At 48.2% G+C, this 16,616-nt stretch overlaps 1 protein-coding gene across 1 annotated transcript in view; it reads right to left on the bottom strand.

The window, feature by feature from the left end:
* The window catches only part of Sdk1 (sidekick cell adhesion molecule 1), a 953,795-nt gene that overhangs the window by 166,108 nt on the left and 771,071 nt on the right, over positions 1 to 16,616 (bottom strand). The window contains exons 18-20 of the mRNA XM_021222746.2: positions 11,623 to 11,738; positions 8,597 to 8,789; positions 4,982 to 5,080 (exon numbers count right to left, since the gene is read on the bottom strand). Of these exons, the coding sequence (XP_021078405.1) occupies positions 4,982 to 5,080; positions 8,597 to 8,789; positions 11,623 to 11,738 (408 nt within the window). The remainder of the gene's footprint in view (positions 1 to 4,981; positions 5,081 to 8,596; positions 8,790 to 11,622; positions 11,739 to 16,616) is intronic.

Raw genomic sequence — 16,616 nt, 5'->3', positions numbered from 1 at the left:
ACACACACACACACATACACACACACATACACACACACACACGTACACACACACACACACACATACACACACACACATGCACACACACACATGCACACACACACACAGCCTGCTCTGGAGGGCATGTGATCAGTGCCAGCAGAGATCTGAGAGCATCTGATGAACAATATAGTGGGATACTGCCCAGGGCAGAGCAGTAGGCATTTGGTGTGTAAGGATGCCCCCCCACCCCACTTTACACACAGCCTTGGAGACACGTGTGGTGGATGCCGGCAGCTCTGGCCAGCAAGTGCTTCATCTTGAGTGCAGCTTGTGGCAGGAGGGAGCAGAGCAAGGAGTTGCCCAGAGCCAGCATTGCCAGCCACCTCCAACTGTGCCTCCTACCTGCAAGGAATGGCCCCGCTAACTGAGACTAACGACCACGGGAGCTTCAGAAATAATTTTCTGTTGATCTGGAGTAAATTCTCTACAAGAGAGTAGTGCATGCAATCACAGACTGTCTGTCTGCATCCTGGCCCTCATAAATCAGAGTTTACAGGGGGAGAGTGGGAGATAGTGCAATTTACAACAAGGGCACAATGGGCAATTTACTCCGGCAGGTGCTCCACCGCCCTTGCTCTAAGCTTCCCTCTTATTCTGACCACAAAATAAAATGGAGGCAGGAAATGAGGGTGGCCACTGAGGGTCAGGCTGATAAAGCATCATTTCCGACAGTCACCCCACCATAAAGGTCACATTGCCCACAAACAAACCTTCAGCTACAAGTGTCTCTGGAAGCCACCTTTCAGCAGCGGGTAGTTTTATATGCATGTGTCTTTGAAGGAGGTGGGGGGTGCATGCTAGCATTCCCTGACCTAGACTCAGAAGGCCAGATTTGCCTTTTGCCTGCAAACAGTTTTTCTTTGGTGTGTGTGTGTGTGTGTGTGTGTGTGTGTGTGTGTGCGCGTGCGCACGTGCTTCTATCTTAAGTTTTGAGACAGCACATCTTATTGAATAGAGAGTTTCCCTTTTCTATGAGATCTCCTCTCTGTACACCTGACTTTTCACATGGCCTCTGGGGACTCAGGCTCACACGCATGTGTTGTACTGACTGGACCATCTCCTCCACCAGTGTTGACCTTCTTGGGGCTACAGGCCTGTTCTAGGGAAGACTCATGATTTTGGGGGTGGTGTCTACCAATAGGCAGGGCGTGAAGCACAGAGTGAGTAGCACTGGATGCAGGTGTCCCAGGGGACAATGAGGGTCTGATGGCATCCAGATAATGACACTTGTTTGCTCTCAATCTGTGAGAGCTTCCCCTGTACACGACTTCTCAGAAGAGCAGGCATCAACCCCAGCTTCTGTGTACACAGGTTTTTACAGAGCGAGCTGGAGTGGAGAGAAGCACAGGCCAGATAGTGAGGGGTGGGCCACTCTGGTCCTGATGTGAAGGGCAGAGTCTTCCTGAAGCTCTGACTAACAGTGGGGGCGGCCTGTTCACTCAGCCGAGGCCACAGTGGAAGCAGGCCAGCAGAATCCAACTGGGAAACATCTGAGCTCTGAGGGTCAAGCTCCATCATAAACACTAGCCAGCCGTTCTCGACTACAGGTATTTGTTTAAATAAAGTATGAAAATGAGTTCATTAGGCGCCATTAGCTGGCGAGAGCAGATGATCATAAATTGGCGGTCCTGGCAACTAGCGTTCAGCCATGGAATGTTGGCACAGCTCCACTGGTCTCCCCCCAGGCTATAAAACGAGAAGGAAGGGGGTGGGCAGTTTAGGAGGGGTGAGGGAGTTCAGGAGAGGTGGGGGTGTGGATCTGGGATAGGGAAGCCCTTCTTTTTTTTTTTTTTTTTTTCCTTCCTTCTGTTTTTTGGTTTTTCGAGACAGGATTTCTCTGTGTAGTCCTGGCTGTCCTGGAACTCACTCTGTAGACCAGGCTGGCCTCGAACTCAGAAATCCGCCTGCCTCTGCCTCCCAAGTGCTGGGATTAAAGGCATGCGCCACCACGCCCGGCTGGGAAGCCCTTCTAAGATGCCTACCAAAGAGTCTTGGCCAGTTTCTAGAACACTGTAGATGCCTGGGACCGGTGGGACTGCCTGCCTCCCTCACTCTTTAGCCCCATTTTCAGAATGGGTGATGAGCAAGGCTCTGATTCAGTCCCCAGATGAGTCCGGGAACCTGAGCTAGACAGACGTCCTTCCTGGAGCTGTAGAGACGGCTTGGTCAGTAAAGAGCTTGAGGTTTGAGTTCAGTCCCCAGAACCCATGCAAAAAGTGTGGCATCTGCTTATAAACCCAGCGCTAGCGTGGCTCCAAGCCAATCACAGACCTGTCTTTAAAAAAACAGGGTGGATTGTGCTTGAGCAAAGACAACTGAGGGTGTTTTCTGACCTCCACACATACAATATGCACACACATCTGTACACATATGAACAGAGTCTCTTTCTCACACATTCATACACCCAAACATACACACATACATACCTTCCACTCATCTACACATCCATGAATGTGCACATGCACACTACATATACATGCGCGTGTACACACACACACACACACACACACACACACACACTTCCCACCAGAGCTCCTATTACACAGACGCTCCATCATCATCTCTCTGTTCCTGTTTGTTTCTGTCTCTGACACATCAGGTCTCTGCTACTGACGAAGTCCCTGTCTATCCTCCCTGACTCCAGGGTTTACCTCCAGGCTTCGGGAAGCATTGTTATTTCCATGCTCTGTATTCACTCTCCTGTGCGGAGAAGCACCATCCACAGCAGCTCTGGGCTCTGACGTCTCACCCCAGTAGCAGCTATCTCTGGTTCTGGAGGGAGCACACTGTCTAGGACTGGCAGAGTCAGGTGGACACATGCGTGCGGCTTAGTCAATGGCTGGGGTCTGAGGTGGGTTAGTTCCAAGGGTCTCTGGACTGTGAGGGGCTCTGGGGGACACAGCTGTGTCCCCCGTCCTGAGTAGTGTCTTGGCTCGTTGCCAAGACCACTGCTGAGAACTCAGTGAGGTGACCCTGTTGCAGTGACAGTCTGGGATGTTCCTTGGCCAACCCTACCTCAGAGCCAGTTTCACAAGAAAGTTGTTTCAAGATCAAGGAGCACCGTACAATTGGACGCATCTTATCTTGAGCAAGGCTGTGGCTACAAAAAGACAGAGGATATGGGCAAACTCTGAGGCGAGGAAGCAAGATGGCCAAACCTAGTGGGAATCCATGGACAGAGCAGCTTGGTGGTGCCCACGAAGTGGTCAGACCACACGGCACACATGCTTCTCTTCGACTTTGTATGTGTTAAATGTGTATGCAGGTGTTCATGCAGCTGTGTGCATGTGGTGGCCAGAAGAAGGTCTCTTAGTGACCACGATCTAGCCAATTAAGCTAGGTTGGCTGGCCAGAAATCCCCAAGGATTGACCTGCCTGTCTCTGTCTCTCCCACACTGGGGTTACAAGTACATGTTCCACACCTGGCTTTTTAAAACAGATTCTGGGAACTGAACTTCAGGTCCTCACTGAGTCAGATGCCAGCCCCATTTGTGTTGTTACTGAATGAGTTATTTTCACATTTTTGGTGCCCACATACAGAAGTTGTTGGGAGCTACATACAGTGCTGCTAGGGGTTTCTTCGGCCCAGGGCTTGGGGAAACCCACTGCAGGCTGTGGTAGGGAAAAGGGGACCTTCCAGGTAGAACAGGAGCACACTTTGCACCTTACCCCCAGCAGGTGATGATAGAGAGATGGGCAAGTGGCTACCAGGGCCACCTCTGAGCGGTGTGATCATGGGCTGTTACCCTTAGAGTTCTTGCTATTCAGTCAGTCACTGAGAGCGAGAAGCAACGTGTTGCATGTTGAGGAGGTGGCATAGCATGGGGGAAGTGCTCAAGGCAGCCACAGAAGGCGGGGCCCACAGCACAGTCTGCCAGCAACCACAGAACACCTTGCCTCTTACCACAGCACAGCTTGTCTGCTCAGTTCTCAGACACAACTCAATGGGAGAACATGAATTTCCTTTAGCAGCTTTCAGGAAATCAGGGAATTACTTACTGCCTTGCATGGGGAGGGGAGGCCCAGTGACATATCAACAGAATCCTGTGATGATGATGCCCGTGTGGGTGGCACACGCCTTTAATCCTAGAACTTGGGAGGCAGAGGCAGATGGATCTCTGAGTTTGAAGCCAACCTGGCCTACAGAGTGAGTTCTAGAACAGCCAGGGTTACACAGAGAAACACTGTCTTGAAAAACAAAAAACAAACAAACAAAAAAAACAGTCTTGTGAAAGTGAGCTGTTCCCCTACCCCCTGCTGCCATGTGGGAGAGGTATTGTCAAGGGACAGCCATGTGCCGTCTACCCTGAGCTTGACTCAGATCTAGGGCCAGGGACCCCTTGAGCCCAGGCCTTTGCTTGGCCTTGGGTTTCTCACTCAGGGTGTGGTGGGACAGGGACAGAATATAGGATTTGGGGCCAGGAGCCCAGGGCTTTGTCCTGGCCTTGCAACTCAGGACAGAAGGTGGAGAATGGAGATGTCAGCACTGTAGCCACTGCCCTACTGGGAGGTCATTAGAAACTGACCCGCACGCACACAGTAGGGATGTTTGCTGAATACAGAATGTCCCAGCCTCAGTTTCCTTAGCTATAACATGGCTAGAATATCAGTATACTTCCACATTGCTCTGAGGACTGAGCTGAATACGTGAGGAAAGGCATCTAAAACCGATGGATTCTCGTTGTCCAGAGAGAACGCTGCAGTGTCTGAAGCAGAGGATAAACTCCCAGCTCTGAGGCTGCTGTCTACACCAGGAGATATGCGACACTTCCTTGGAGCCCCCACCATCAGGGTTATGGCCACCACACAGCCAGGAGGACTCGTCAGCCGCTCCCAAGAGGCCTGGGCCCACTCTTAGCAGCTTTGTTTGACATGAAGGCCACCCCTTCTTGTTAGGATGCACTTCCTGTTTTCCCTTTCCAGGGAAAGGGCTGCTTACCCATAATGATGCCGTTTCTCTCCAGGGGCTCCTGCCAGCTGACCTTGAGAGAGGTGTCCAAAATCTCCGTGAAGCTCAGGTGCCCCACAGCTCCCGGCTCTACCAATTAAAAATAAAGAGGTCTGTTAACTCGAGAGCCTGGAGCCCTTGGATCAGACCCGTGTGGACAGCTTTAGCTACAAAAAGGAAGTGTTGAGCCAGGGCCAGCAGAAGCCTGTAGGAAAGAAACACCAGGAGCTGTGCAGTCAGGACGAGGGGCCGGGTGCTCACGCAGACAAGCAAGGGGGTGAGAAGTCGCCACAGGACCTTCAGACACAGCTTCTGTCTTTCTCTCTGATCCAATCCAGTGAGATAATCTGCCTAGTTAGACCTGAAAAAGATCAGTGGCTTGGTAGACTATCACTTCTTTAGAATCCTCCATTAAGGGGTTGAGATGTGACTCTATAGTAGAATAACCCAACCAGAATCCCCCAGTGAGGGGCTGGGGGCGTGGCTCAGTGGTAGAGCCCCTGCCTAGAATCCCCCAGTGAGTGGCTTAGGCTTTGCATGAGCACTTGACCAGAGTCTTCCAGTGAGAGGGACCAGGACTCTGGCTTTTATGGCATCATGGACTCTGTGGGAGCCAGAAATGTAGCATAGGATCTAGGCAGTACCTGCTCACCTGACCCAAGAGTCTCGTCTCTCATCTCTTCCCTCCCAAGGGATTTTTCAGGAGCAAGAGGAAAAGGGAGTTTAGAGAAGACCATACGCTGCCCTATACTCCTCTCAGCCGAGGACCTGCTCTGGTCAGGAGGGGCACACCCTTCTACTTAAGGTGCCTTACCACAGGCTCCCTTGCAAACCTGCTGGGAACATACTCGCTGAGGCTTTTGCGTGAAGTTGGGGCTCTTGCTTGGCCTTCGGGAGAGGAGGTCATAGGCTCTTTACTGCCTCCCATCAGCCCTGCCACACCAACAGCACCCCATCCATACCTCACTCCTCCGTGGAACTACGACAAAACCCTAACACAAGTTATGAATTTTAAAACAAGTACAGTACGCCTCGGAAGCCGCACTCCTGGGAGGTGAGATCAGGAAAGCCTTCACAGGGGGGCTGAAGCACTGACAAACGCCACTTCTCTCAGAGGAAGACGGTAAAACCGGATGCTGTCAGGACCATGTCGTCCTTCCCCGACTGCAAGCATCCAGAAAGACGTCCTGACGGGTTTTGAAGCGGCTTGTTCTCCTGCGATCGATGTCGTAGCCAAGGAAGCTACTGCTCCTTTTATATTCCCAGTGTTTCTGCTTCCTGGATTCTTGCCCAACTGTGCTGTCCTCTAACTCTGTAGATGGCTAGCTTTCAATTGATACTCTTTTTCTCTGTGCTGTGACCCTCCCCTAGCGTGTTCCCATCTCACTGGGGCTCTGCAGAAGGCCACAGCTAGCAGAGCTTATGTCTGTGACACAGCAGAGGCCAATTGCCAGGGTCCCAGCCCAAACAAGCTGCACCCCCAGAGACAACTGCAACCCTACCCTTGATACCACCTTCATGAGGGAGCTCCATCCTTCTAGAAAGGACAAAGAGGCCACCTGCCTACTAAAATGGTGGTTCGAGAGCAGTGGAGAGGTCTCAGTTGAGGATCTGAGTTCTTATTCTATTTTATTATGTTCTTTTTCAGTTTTCCAATTTCTCATATATGTGTGGCTTTATGAATGTTTGTCTGCCTATTTGCATGTGTTGGGCCATCATACACATGAGCAGGTGTGAATGTGTGTGTGTGTTTATATGTGTGACTATGTGAGTGTGTGTGTGTATTTGTGACTGTATGTTTGTGACTGTGTATGAGTATGTCTGTATGTTTGTGACTGTGTGAGTGTGTATATGTATTTGTGACTGTATGTTTGTGACTGTGTATGAGTATGTCTGTATGTTTGTGACTGTGTATGAGTATGTCTGTATGTTTGTGACTGTGTGAGTGTGTGTGTTTGTGACTGTGTGTACATTTGTGACTGTGTTTGTGAGTATGTCTATATGTTTGTGACTATGTAAATATGTGTGTTTGTGACTATGTGTATGCTTGTGACTATGTGAATGTGTGTTTTTGTGACTGTGTATATGTTTTTAACTGTGAATGTGTGTTTGTGAGTGTGTCTGTATATTTGTGACTGTGTGAGTATGTATGTATGTGTGTATGTGTGTTTGAGGGTGCACACGTGCATGTGGAGACCCAGGGGTTGATGCTTGGAATCCCTCTCAATGCCCTTCTAACCTATTCTTTGAGGTTGCTTTCTCAATCAAACCTGGAGCTTGCCCGTATGTCTAGTCTTACTATCTACCTTGATCTGGGGCTCTTCTGTCTGCCTGCTAAGGCTGGGATCACAGCAAGCCTCCACACTCACCCAGCATGTCTGGATTCTGGGGATCCCTCCTCAGGTCCTCAGACTTGCCTGGCAACTGCTTTAGCACCAGTCCCAGGTTGTGTGTTCTATGCCCAGGATTCACTTTTAAAAAGCTGGTGTCTTGCATACATTTATGATTTCCAGCTATTAGGGCAGAGACAGGTGGATCCCAGGGCTCACTGCTCAGCTAGCCTAGCTGAGTGGGTAGCTCTAGGTTCATGAAAAGAACTTGTTTCAAAAATTAAGGTGATTGAGAAAGATACTGGACCTACACACACACACACACACACACACACACACACACGCACACACATACATCATATAGAGAAATGTGCCTCAAAATAATAAATAAATGGATTATGTTAAAACATAGATCTCAAATAATTTTGTTAACTGTTTTTTTTTCCACTTGACATTATATCATTACAATTTTCCCTCAAGTGTTTTGAGTTTAAAAGTTTGGGATTTTTAAAATAGCTATAAGATATCTGTTGCACGACCTTTTTTATCTCTCTCCCAATTGTCCCCATTTGGGACATCAAATGCTTTTCACTGGTATTCATTGTAGATGACTTATCATGAGGCCCCTTGGAGGTTTGTTTGTTGTGGTTTTGTGAGAAAATGATTTGTTCTTTATCCCAGGCTAGCTTCAAAGCCTCAACGTCCTCTGGCCTCAGCCTCCCAAGTGATACACTGGCATAAATGGTTACCAGTGTGCCCAGCTAGAGGTGCCCCTGCCCATGGTCTGGTGTGTGTCTATAATTACTCCCTCGGGTACCTTCACCAGACATTGTGTCCTTGACACAACAGTTGCCTGAGAGCAGACAGGGGCCTGTGGGAAACTGACTGAGTGGGGCCAACGCAAAGCCCCAGTGTGGCAGAGAAAGTGGGTGGAGAGGCATGGCTGGCAACCAAGCAAAAAAGTGAGGGGATTAGAATTAAGGGTCTGAATAATGACAGCCAAGCTCAGCAGGACTGGACACAGTAGGTCTACTCCCTCCATGAGCATAGTAGGACTACTCCTTCCACTGTTGTCATGTTCCACATTCCAAGGGTCTCCTGCCCTTTTGCCATTCTGGAATACACTGGCTGGGATGACGGATCGCCCTGCAAGAGCACTGAGCTACAGGGCTTCCCAGTGCCGGCTGCACTGTGACCCGGTAAGGTGAGTGTCACGACCTCCTCTTGTCAGTTGTCCCTGAGAGGATAGCTCAGACACAAGGAGAGGGATACTCACTGTCCTCATGGGTCCACACGAGCTGAGGTGAACTCGGAGGCCCATCCCCCGGGGTGGTAAAACACAGGACTGATGTGAAGTAGGCTGTGAACTTCTTCAAGTTTGTTATGTACCCATGATGGATTCCATGGAAGTCAGGAGCAATAGTGACTACAGTGACAGTCTCGGGAGCATCTGCCGGCCATGCTAGGAGCTGGTAGGGGAAGGGTTACAAAAAAGACCCCCTTTAAACTGCATTTCTTTACTTAGCTGTCAATCAAAATTGTATTTTACAATTAGTATGTCTTTAAAGAAAGCATAGTCAAAATTAAGTAAGTCCATAAATGTCATATCATTCCCCTTTTTCATATTTGGGGATAAAACAAGAGCTTTACACATGTTAAACAAGCACTCTACTTCTAATCTACACCCAAGACCCTCACTGGGGGATTCTAGGCAGGGGCTCTACCAGTGAGCCACACCCCAGCCCCTCACTGGGGGATTCTAGGCAGGGACTCTTCCACTGAGCCACACCCCAGCCCCTCACTGGGGGATCCTAGGCAGGGGCTCTACCACTGAGCCACACCCCAGCCCCTCACTGGGGGATTCTAGGCAGGGGCTCCTCCACTGAGCCACGCCCCCAGCCCCTCAATGGGGGGTTCTAGGCAGGGGCTCTCCCACCGACCTGTATCCCCACTCACTTTTTGCATTTTTAAATCTTGAGACAAGGTTTTACTAAGTTTCCCAGCATAACCTTGAGCTTGTGGTTCTCCCGTCTCAGTCTCCCAAGCAGCTGAGATAGTAAGGCCTGGCTATAAATCCTATTACATCTTATAATCCCATTTTAATTTTAAAAACAGTTGAGTTTAAAATATGCTATATATTTTTGTATATTCACATACCTATATTTATATATATGAATGAAGTGGCTGCTAAACTTGTTACAGTAATGGACACTCCCTTACATCTCCATCTCCATCTTCTCTTAGGATACTATTGAACATGGATTTTTTTTTTTAATAGTGAGGTGCAAAGATGACATCATCTGTTAATTCAACTAATTAGCATAAGGAGACAAACACAAATATTCTCCAGATAGAAGTCTACCCTGACTCAAAGTAATTCAACAGGAACAAACTTAATGATTTATAATTTATGTTATACTAGTTTCCTGGAATAGAGTTTAGGAGATAGGTTAGAATTTTACATAAAGGGCATATATAGGGACTGCGGATGTAGCCCAGTTGGTAGAGAGTTTAGCTAGCATGCAGGAAACCCTGGGTTCTACCCCAGTACTATATAAACTCAATACGGTGGCATGTGCTTATAATCCAAGGACTAAGGAGGTAGGAACTGGAGAATCAGGAGTTCAAGGTCAATCTCAGGCACATACTGAGTTTGGAGCCAGCCTGCTACATGAAATTCTGTCTCCAAAACAAAACAAGAGATAGCAGATATGCATCCGTGTGTGTGTGTGTGTGTGTGTGTGTGTGTGTGTGTGTGTGTACAAGTGCATGTTCCAGGAAAAGCTGCTTTCTTGCTTAGATAATGCTAGATATGTGTAGTGAGTTTAGTCTCCTGACACGATGCATCTCCAGGACCGAGTCGTTCTGAAAGCCAGTTGGCAGCAGGACACAGCATATCTGTGAGATCCAACTGACAAGCCAGCCATCAGAAGCACACAGTGTTCTTGCCACTCAGACCTGGCAGGAGAGCCAAGAGTGATGGAATCTCGGGTTGATCAGTACGAGTTCCCTTCAAAAAAGCCTCTGCCTTCAGAGACCTCTGAGGAAGAAGCAGAGGCATAGCACCTCCCTAGCTGGGCCTCACCACAGACAGACAAGCATTTGAGCAAGCTCAACACAAAGGGCGGCCACAACAACCTTTAGAAGCTGAAAGCGGCAGCCTTCTCTGAAGGGACTCCCCGAGACTCCTGCTAAGGGGCTTGTGAACCCACTTGTGCACAATGAAGTCAGACTCCAAAGTCCAACTAGGAGAAGTTCACATAAAGGAAAGAAACTGTGCTTTTGGACTATGCATCCAAGCCCGTCTTACCCAGCCACTGATTCTATTGCTGGCCTGTTCATTCATTCATTGGGACCTGGACCCTGGACTCTTCTCTCTGGCCTCTATTCTTTAAACAGAACTATATTCAAAGCAGAGAGCGAAATGGTTTCTGCTGGACATCAGTCTCTTCTCACGAATCCCCACCCTTGATTCTGTGTTACAGGAAGAAGTGCTCGGACACAGGCTGACTCCAAAGAGCCCCACATAGACCTCCCCTGGGTTCTCGTTCTCTCTCTCTCTCTCTCTTTCTCTCTCTCTCTCTCTCTCTCTCTCTCTCTCTCTNTCTCTCTCTCTCTCTCTCTCTCTCTCTCTCTCTCTCTCTCTCTCTGTGCGTGTAGTGTAATGACTGTGTGCATATGTATATGATGGCATGTGTGTATATGTATGCCACAGTTGTGTGTATGTGTGTGTGATTAATGTGTGTACATGTACGCTGGCATGCATGTATATGTGTTCCCATGGGTGTCCGTGAACGTGAAGCCCAGAGTGTCCCCCTCAATCATTGTCCATCTTAGTTTTTTGAGACGGGGTCTCTCCCTGCACTTGCAGCTTACTGACTCAAGTAGGCCGGCTGGCCAGCAAGCCCCTGGGATTCCACCATCTCTGCTTCCCCAGTGCTGGATTACAGGTGTGCATTAATGTGCGTGGATCTTTTCACTGTATAGGTTCAGAGGGACCACCCAAGTCCTCGTGCTTGTATGGCAAGCACTTTACTGGCTGTCCCATCTCCCAGTCTTCCCTGAAGTCCATTACTCTGACTAGAGGCTGTTTTCTTGTGCCCTCTTATCAGCTGAGCATTCGAGTTTCTGGCCTGGAATATCTGAGAAGACTGGGGACAAATGGCAGCCCCACCAAGGCTGCAGCACCCTGTGTTTGATGCCCTGGGTTTCTGACCACATAGGAAGGGTGGAACCCAGAGTGTGATATGATTAATACTGCCCATGAGTGACCTTTGAAGGTTCCAAAACCAGGCCAGGTACCTTGTATCCCTGGTTGATGCCGTTGATGAACTGCTGGGGTGGTGGGTTCCACAGGAAGTGCACGGTGGTGGAATTCACAGCCTCTGCCTGCACGTTCTGGGGAGGTGCAGTGGGCACTGTTCCCATATGGAGGCAGAAGGCAGCAGCACAAATGCCAGGAGGCCCCATGGGGAGAAGAGACAAAAGAGAAACCTTAGTCACCATTCAGGACTCAAGAGTAATCACAGAGCAGATGGAAGGGAGGTGAGTGTCACCCAAGTTAATCTTCCTGTGTCAACGAAGGAGAATTGGTTCATTTCTGTGGGGGAGTTGCTTCCTGAAGACAGAGGCAAGAGCTGTACTAGACCAAGTCCCATCCTACCGATCTGAGAGGGACAACACACTAAATCTTTCTCTATTGTTTCCTCAGTTACCTCTATTGCCACCTCAGATCAACACAGCCAAGAATCTAGAATGGTCTTCCACTTCCTGTTATGTTCTGAGATCCCCTTCTCCTTCCCAGTTAGCTTTTATTGTTCACTCGACACAACCTGGGAAGGGAGAAACTCAACTGAAGAACTACCTAGATCTGATTGGTCTGTGGGGAATTGCCCTGACTGATGACTGATGTAGGAGGGCCCAGCCCACCGTGGGCAGCACCATTCTTAGGCAAGTGAACCTTGATTTTGTAGTATAAGAAAGCTAGCTGAGCTCATGAGCAGCATTCCTCTGTGGGTTTTGTCTCCAGGCCCTGCCCTGAATTACTCCCCTCAGTGATCGAGTAAAGCCAAGTAAACCCTTTCTTTTTTCAAGGTAGTTTTGGGTCATGGTGTTTATCATATCAACAAAAAGGAAAATAGATTCTTCTATGTATGTGAATGTCTGTTTGTATTCCACATTTTAAAAATTGGATGTATTTATGTGTATAGGTATTTTGTCTGCATGTAAGTCTATGTGCCACATGTGTTCCTGGTACCCAGGGAGACCAGAGAGGATGTTGGATTCATTGGAACTGGAGTTATGAATGGTTCTGAGCTGCCATATGGTACTTGGAACCAAACCCTGGTCCTCTGCAAGAACAAGAAGTGCTCTTAACCACTAAGCCATAGCTCCAGCCCCTTCTATTACTTGTTGTTGTTGTTGGATGCAGGTTCCCAGAGATGATATTTAAGGGGACCTGGAGCTTTTCAATCAGCCTAAGCTGGCCAACCAGGGCCCTGGGGAATCTACCTTTCTGTCTCCCCAACACTTTCTGTCTCAACATGGCTGGCTCTGGGGGTCACACTCAGCTCTTTGTGATTTTTAAGGCAAGTACTTTACACAATGAGCTACTGTCCCCACTACCCAAGAAACTCTGACGAGGGAATGGTTTGTATGGCTTTACTTCTGGATCAGTTTGTCACCGAGGGAAGTAACTCAGGTAAGGACTGGGGGCAAAAGCCACAGAAGAACGGTGCTCAGTGCTTTTTCACTGGTTCAAAGCCACCACACTCCTCCTACGTGTATTACTGTTCACTCATATACAAAGAGCTGCAGGCAACCAAAGGGGGCTGAGACTGGGAGACACAATCTTTCCCTGGGAAGACTGGTCAACCAACTGGTCAACCCCCAGAACATACACACAGGTAACAGGACACACACTGAGCAGGGTACATTTATGTACTTTGGAATATTTATGAACAGAACTTAACAAGAATGAATAAAAAAGAGGGGGTCACAAGTTTGAAAGAGAGCAAGGAGGAGCATGTAGGAGGGTTTGGAGGGAGAGAGGGAAAGGGGGCATGGTGTAATTATATTACACATAAGCATCTCCTGTTACAAAGCTCAGGGTGGTGCATGGTCATGTTAGGAATGTCAGCCTAGAGCTGGGGATGTCGCTCAGTGAGTAGAGCACTGCCTAGTTTGCTTGAAGCCCTGGGTTCATATCTAGTACCACATAAGCCAGATGAGGTGACACAGGCCTGTATTCTCAGCCCTGGGGAAGAAGAGACAGGGGGACCATGCACAACTCTATGGTAGTCTAGTCAGATAAGACCCTCAAACAAACCAACACAAATAACTTCATGTGCACAGATCTTTGTTGTCTCATTTCGTGCAGAGATGAAAGAATCAGAATCCATCGAGTCTCTCAGGTGACTCTTCCAGACCCTGTTTCCTAGCCATCCGCCATCACCCATGACCACGGCTTCCCCACATGATTCCTCTACACAACATAAGGAAATGGACTGATTGATTTCCCTTGCAGTACCTCATGAACATTGTGTATTGAATATATTCCCGAGGATGTGGCTGTGTCTGGGATGTAGCCTGTTGGAGGGAATGTCAGAAACACTGAGTGAAGAAAGCCTGGAAAACAAGAGAATTGTGACTCTCTATAGCCCACAGACGTGAAGAGGTCAGTCTGGTGGCTGCACATTCGGAAATAGAAGGAAAAACACCTTGTTGCTCATTGAGATGGGGAGGCATGTGTGTGCGTGTGTGCGTGCGTGCGTGCGTGCGTGCGTGCGTGCGCGCGTGCGCGTGTGTGTGTGTGTGTGTGTGTGTGTGTGTGTGTGTTTGTATAGAAATGAAAAGAGAGAGGAGGGAAGTGGGGGAAAGGAAAGGGGATGGGAAAGAGAGTGGAGGGAGAGGAAAGAGGGGAAAAGGGTGGTGAGGGAGTGACTGGCCGATGAGTAGCTGGGCCAGGGAAATTTTACTAAGGCAATTAAGGCGGACTCTTCAGGACCTACAGGTGGAAAAACAGGTATACTTCACACACAGAGGGGCAAACATAAGATGTGTCAGCTTTTCACAGAAGAATTACACTGGGCATTGAGGAATAATTAAACAACTGGGAATCATTACCCAGACACCCAAATAAATAAGTAAATAACATTACAGACAAAGAAAAAGACCCACAGACAATGATCCCTTATGGATACAAGTTCAAAACACAATCAAGAAAAAAACTAAAAGATCAGATTCGGCAATATACCACAATGGCAATGCAGCCTTATCTGGTGGGATTTATCTAATAAACACAGCAGTGGTCCAATATTTGACTATCAATCACAGAAATGTACCAAACCAACAGAATGAAGAAAACCCAATCTTAATAGGGTTAGGAAAAGCATTTGATAAATTTTAAGATCTAATCATGATTAAATAAAAAAAAAAGACACCTTTCCACCAAGTAGGAATTTAAAAGAACCTGGTAAACTTGATAAAGGGCATCTATAACGCGCCTGTGGCTGTGATCTCATTTGAGATGAGCGCCCAAAAGATGCTGCCCTGAGATCAGGGACAAGAGAGGGAGGACGAAAGACATCGGTGCTGCTTTTCTACTCTGCAAGTCCAGACCAGTGTAGACAAGAAAAGGGAGGAGGCAAACGGCCAAGGGAGGTGCAATATGACTGTCTACCTAGAGAGTCCACGTCAACTCCAGGAAAGCTTCTAGACCTAAGAGAGGCTAGCGAGATTACAGGCTGCAAGGCCAAAGCTCACCAATCAATTCTGTTTATAAACACAAGTGATCAGTAATTAGGAATTGAAGTTTAAAAATTACTGGGAGATGGCTCATTTGGTAAAGCGCTTGCTGTACAAAGCATGAGAGCCCCAGGTCAGCACCCACACTGAGATGGTAGGAGGACCTCTGGGGAGCACCAGCCAGCCACCCTCACCAAACCAGTAAGCTCCGTGCCAGTGAGAGACTCAGAACCACAAAGGAGACTGTGTGCTGTGGGGTGATACCTAAGGTGGACCTTTGGCCTCTACACATTTGTGCACACACACGTGTGAACCCCCCATCCCCCCCACTTAAAGTAGCAATGAAAACACAACGTAGATACAAACCTGCCAATGTGTCAGATCTATAATCTAAAATTTACAAAGCCACTTAAATACGTAACGTTGTGGGAGAATACTGATGAACTGGAAGATCAGGCGGACAAGGGGACTGTTCTCCAAAGAGGTCCAAAGTTAACCCGAGTCTATCAAACACACAGCCAGATACTCTTTATCAACGGAAAAGGAGATTTCAATTTACAGGGGAAAACCAAAGGAACTAGAATAGACAAAGTGATCTTGAAGAAAAAAAAACTGGATAAACTTTATTGCATAATTAAAGAAAGCATAAGTCTATAGTAATTAAAGCAGGTGACCCTGCGAGACAAATGAATACACTGTCAATGCCACAGAGAATTTTAGAAATGAGTCACACAGGTACCAACTGGTGTTCAGAACAGCACACACGATTCTACAAATCCTGGACGCTGCCATCAAAATATAAGAACTCCCAGAAGTACCTCATGCCCACGGATCCCACACGGACTTGAGTGCAAGCCTATTACTCTCAGACTACTAGAAATGTGTGCCACTGGACTAGGAGACAGCATGCAGGGATGGTGCTCCAAGGTCCTTCTGTGAGATGAACAAGGCTGGGTGCAGAGCTTCAGTGGCCTTCCAACCCCAAGTCCACTGGTGGAGCAGGGACAGATGGTGCTGTACCCCTGGGGTGACAGTCACTACTGATTCTCAAGTGGACAGGGTCTATATCACCTGGGAAAGGTAACTCTGAGCAAGTCTGTGAGAGGGTTCCTAGACTGGGTAACAGATGTGGGACGACCCAACCTCAGCACCGTCTCAGGGATCCAGGGCTGGAAAGCAAGCAGAGCAACAGAACTCGCCTCTCTCTGCTTCCTGTCTATGCATGCAGTGTGACCAGGTACCTTACACTCCTGCTGCCATGCCTTCCCCACAGTAATGGAGGGTACCCTCAGACTGTGAGCAAAAGTCAACTTTAAGTTGCTTTTCTCAGAGGGTTTTCTTATCACAGCAACAGGAAGAACAACTAGCACACATTGGGCGAAATACTGTCCAGCAATATGGAGAACCAACTGCTTTAATACATGATCACATGTGACCCCCAAATACATTGTACTGAATCAAGAGTTCAAGGAAGCCTCCGCTATGTAGAAGGTTATGTGGGACCCTGTCCCCAAACAAACAACACATTGCATGCATTGCTCTACTGGAGA

Source organism: Mus pahari, chromosome 23 (assembly GCF_900095145.1).
Source record: "Mus pahari chromosome 23, PAHARI_EIJ_v1.1, whole genome shotgun sequence".
Lineage (NCBI taxonomy): Eukaryota > Metazoa > Chordata > Mammalia > Rodentia > Muridae > Mus > Mus pahari.
Note: the sequence above shows the minus strand (reverse complement) of the source record. Positions and strands in the feature narration are given on the sequence as shown.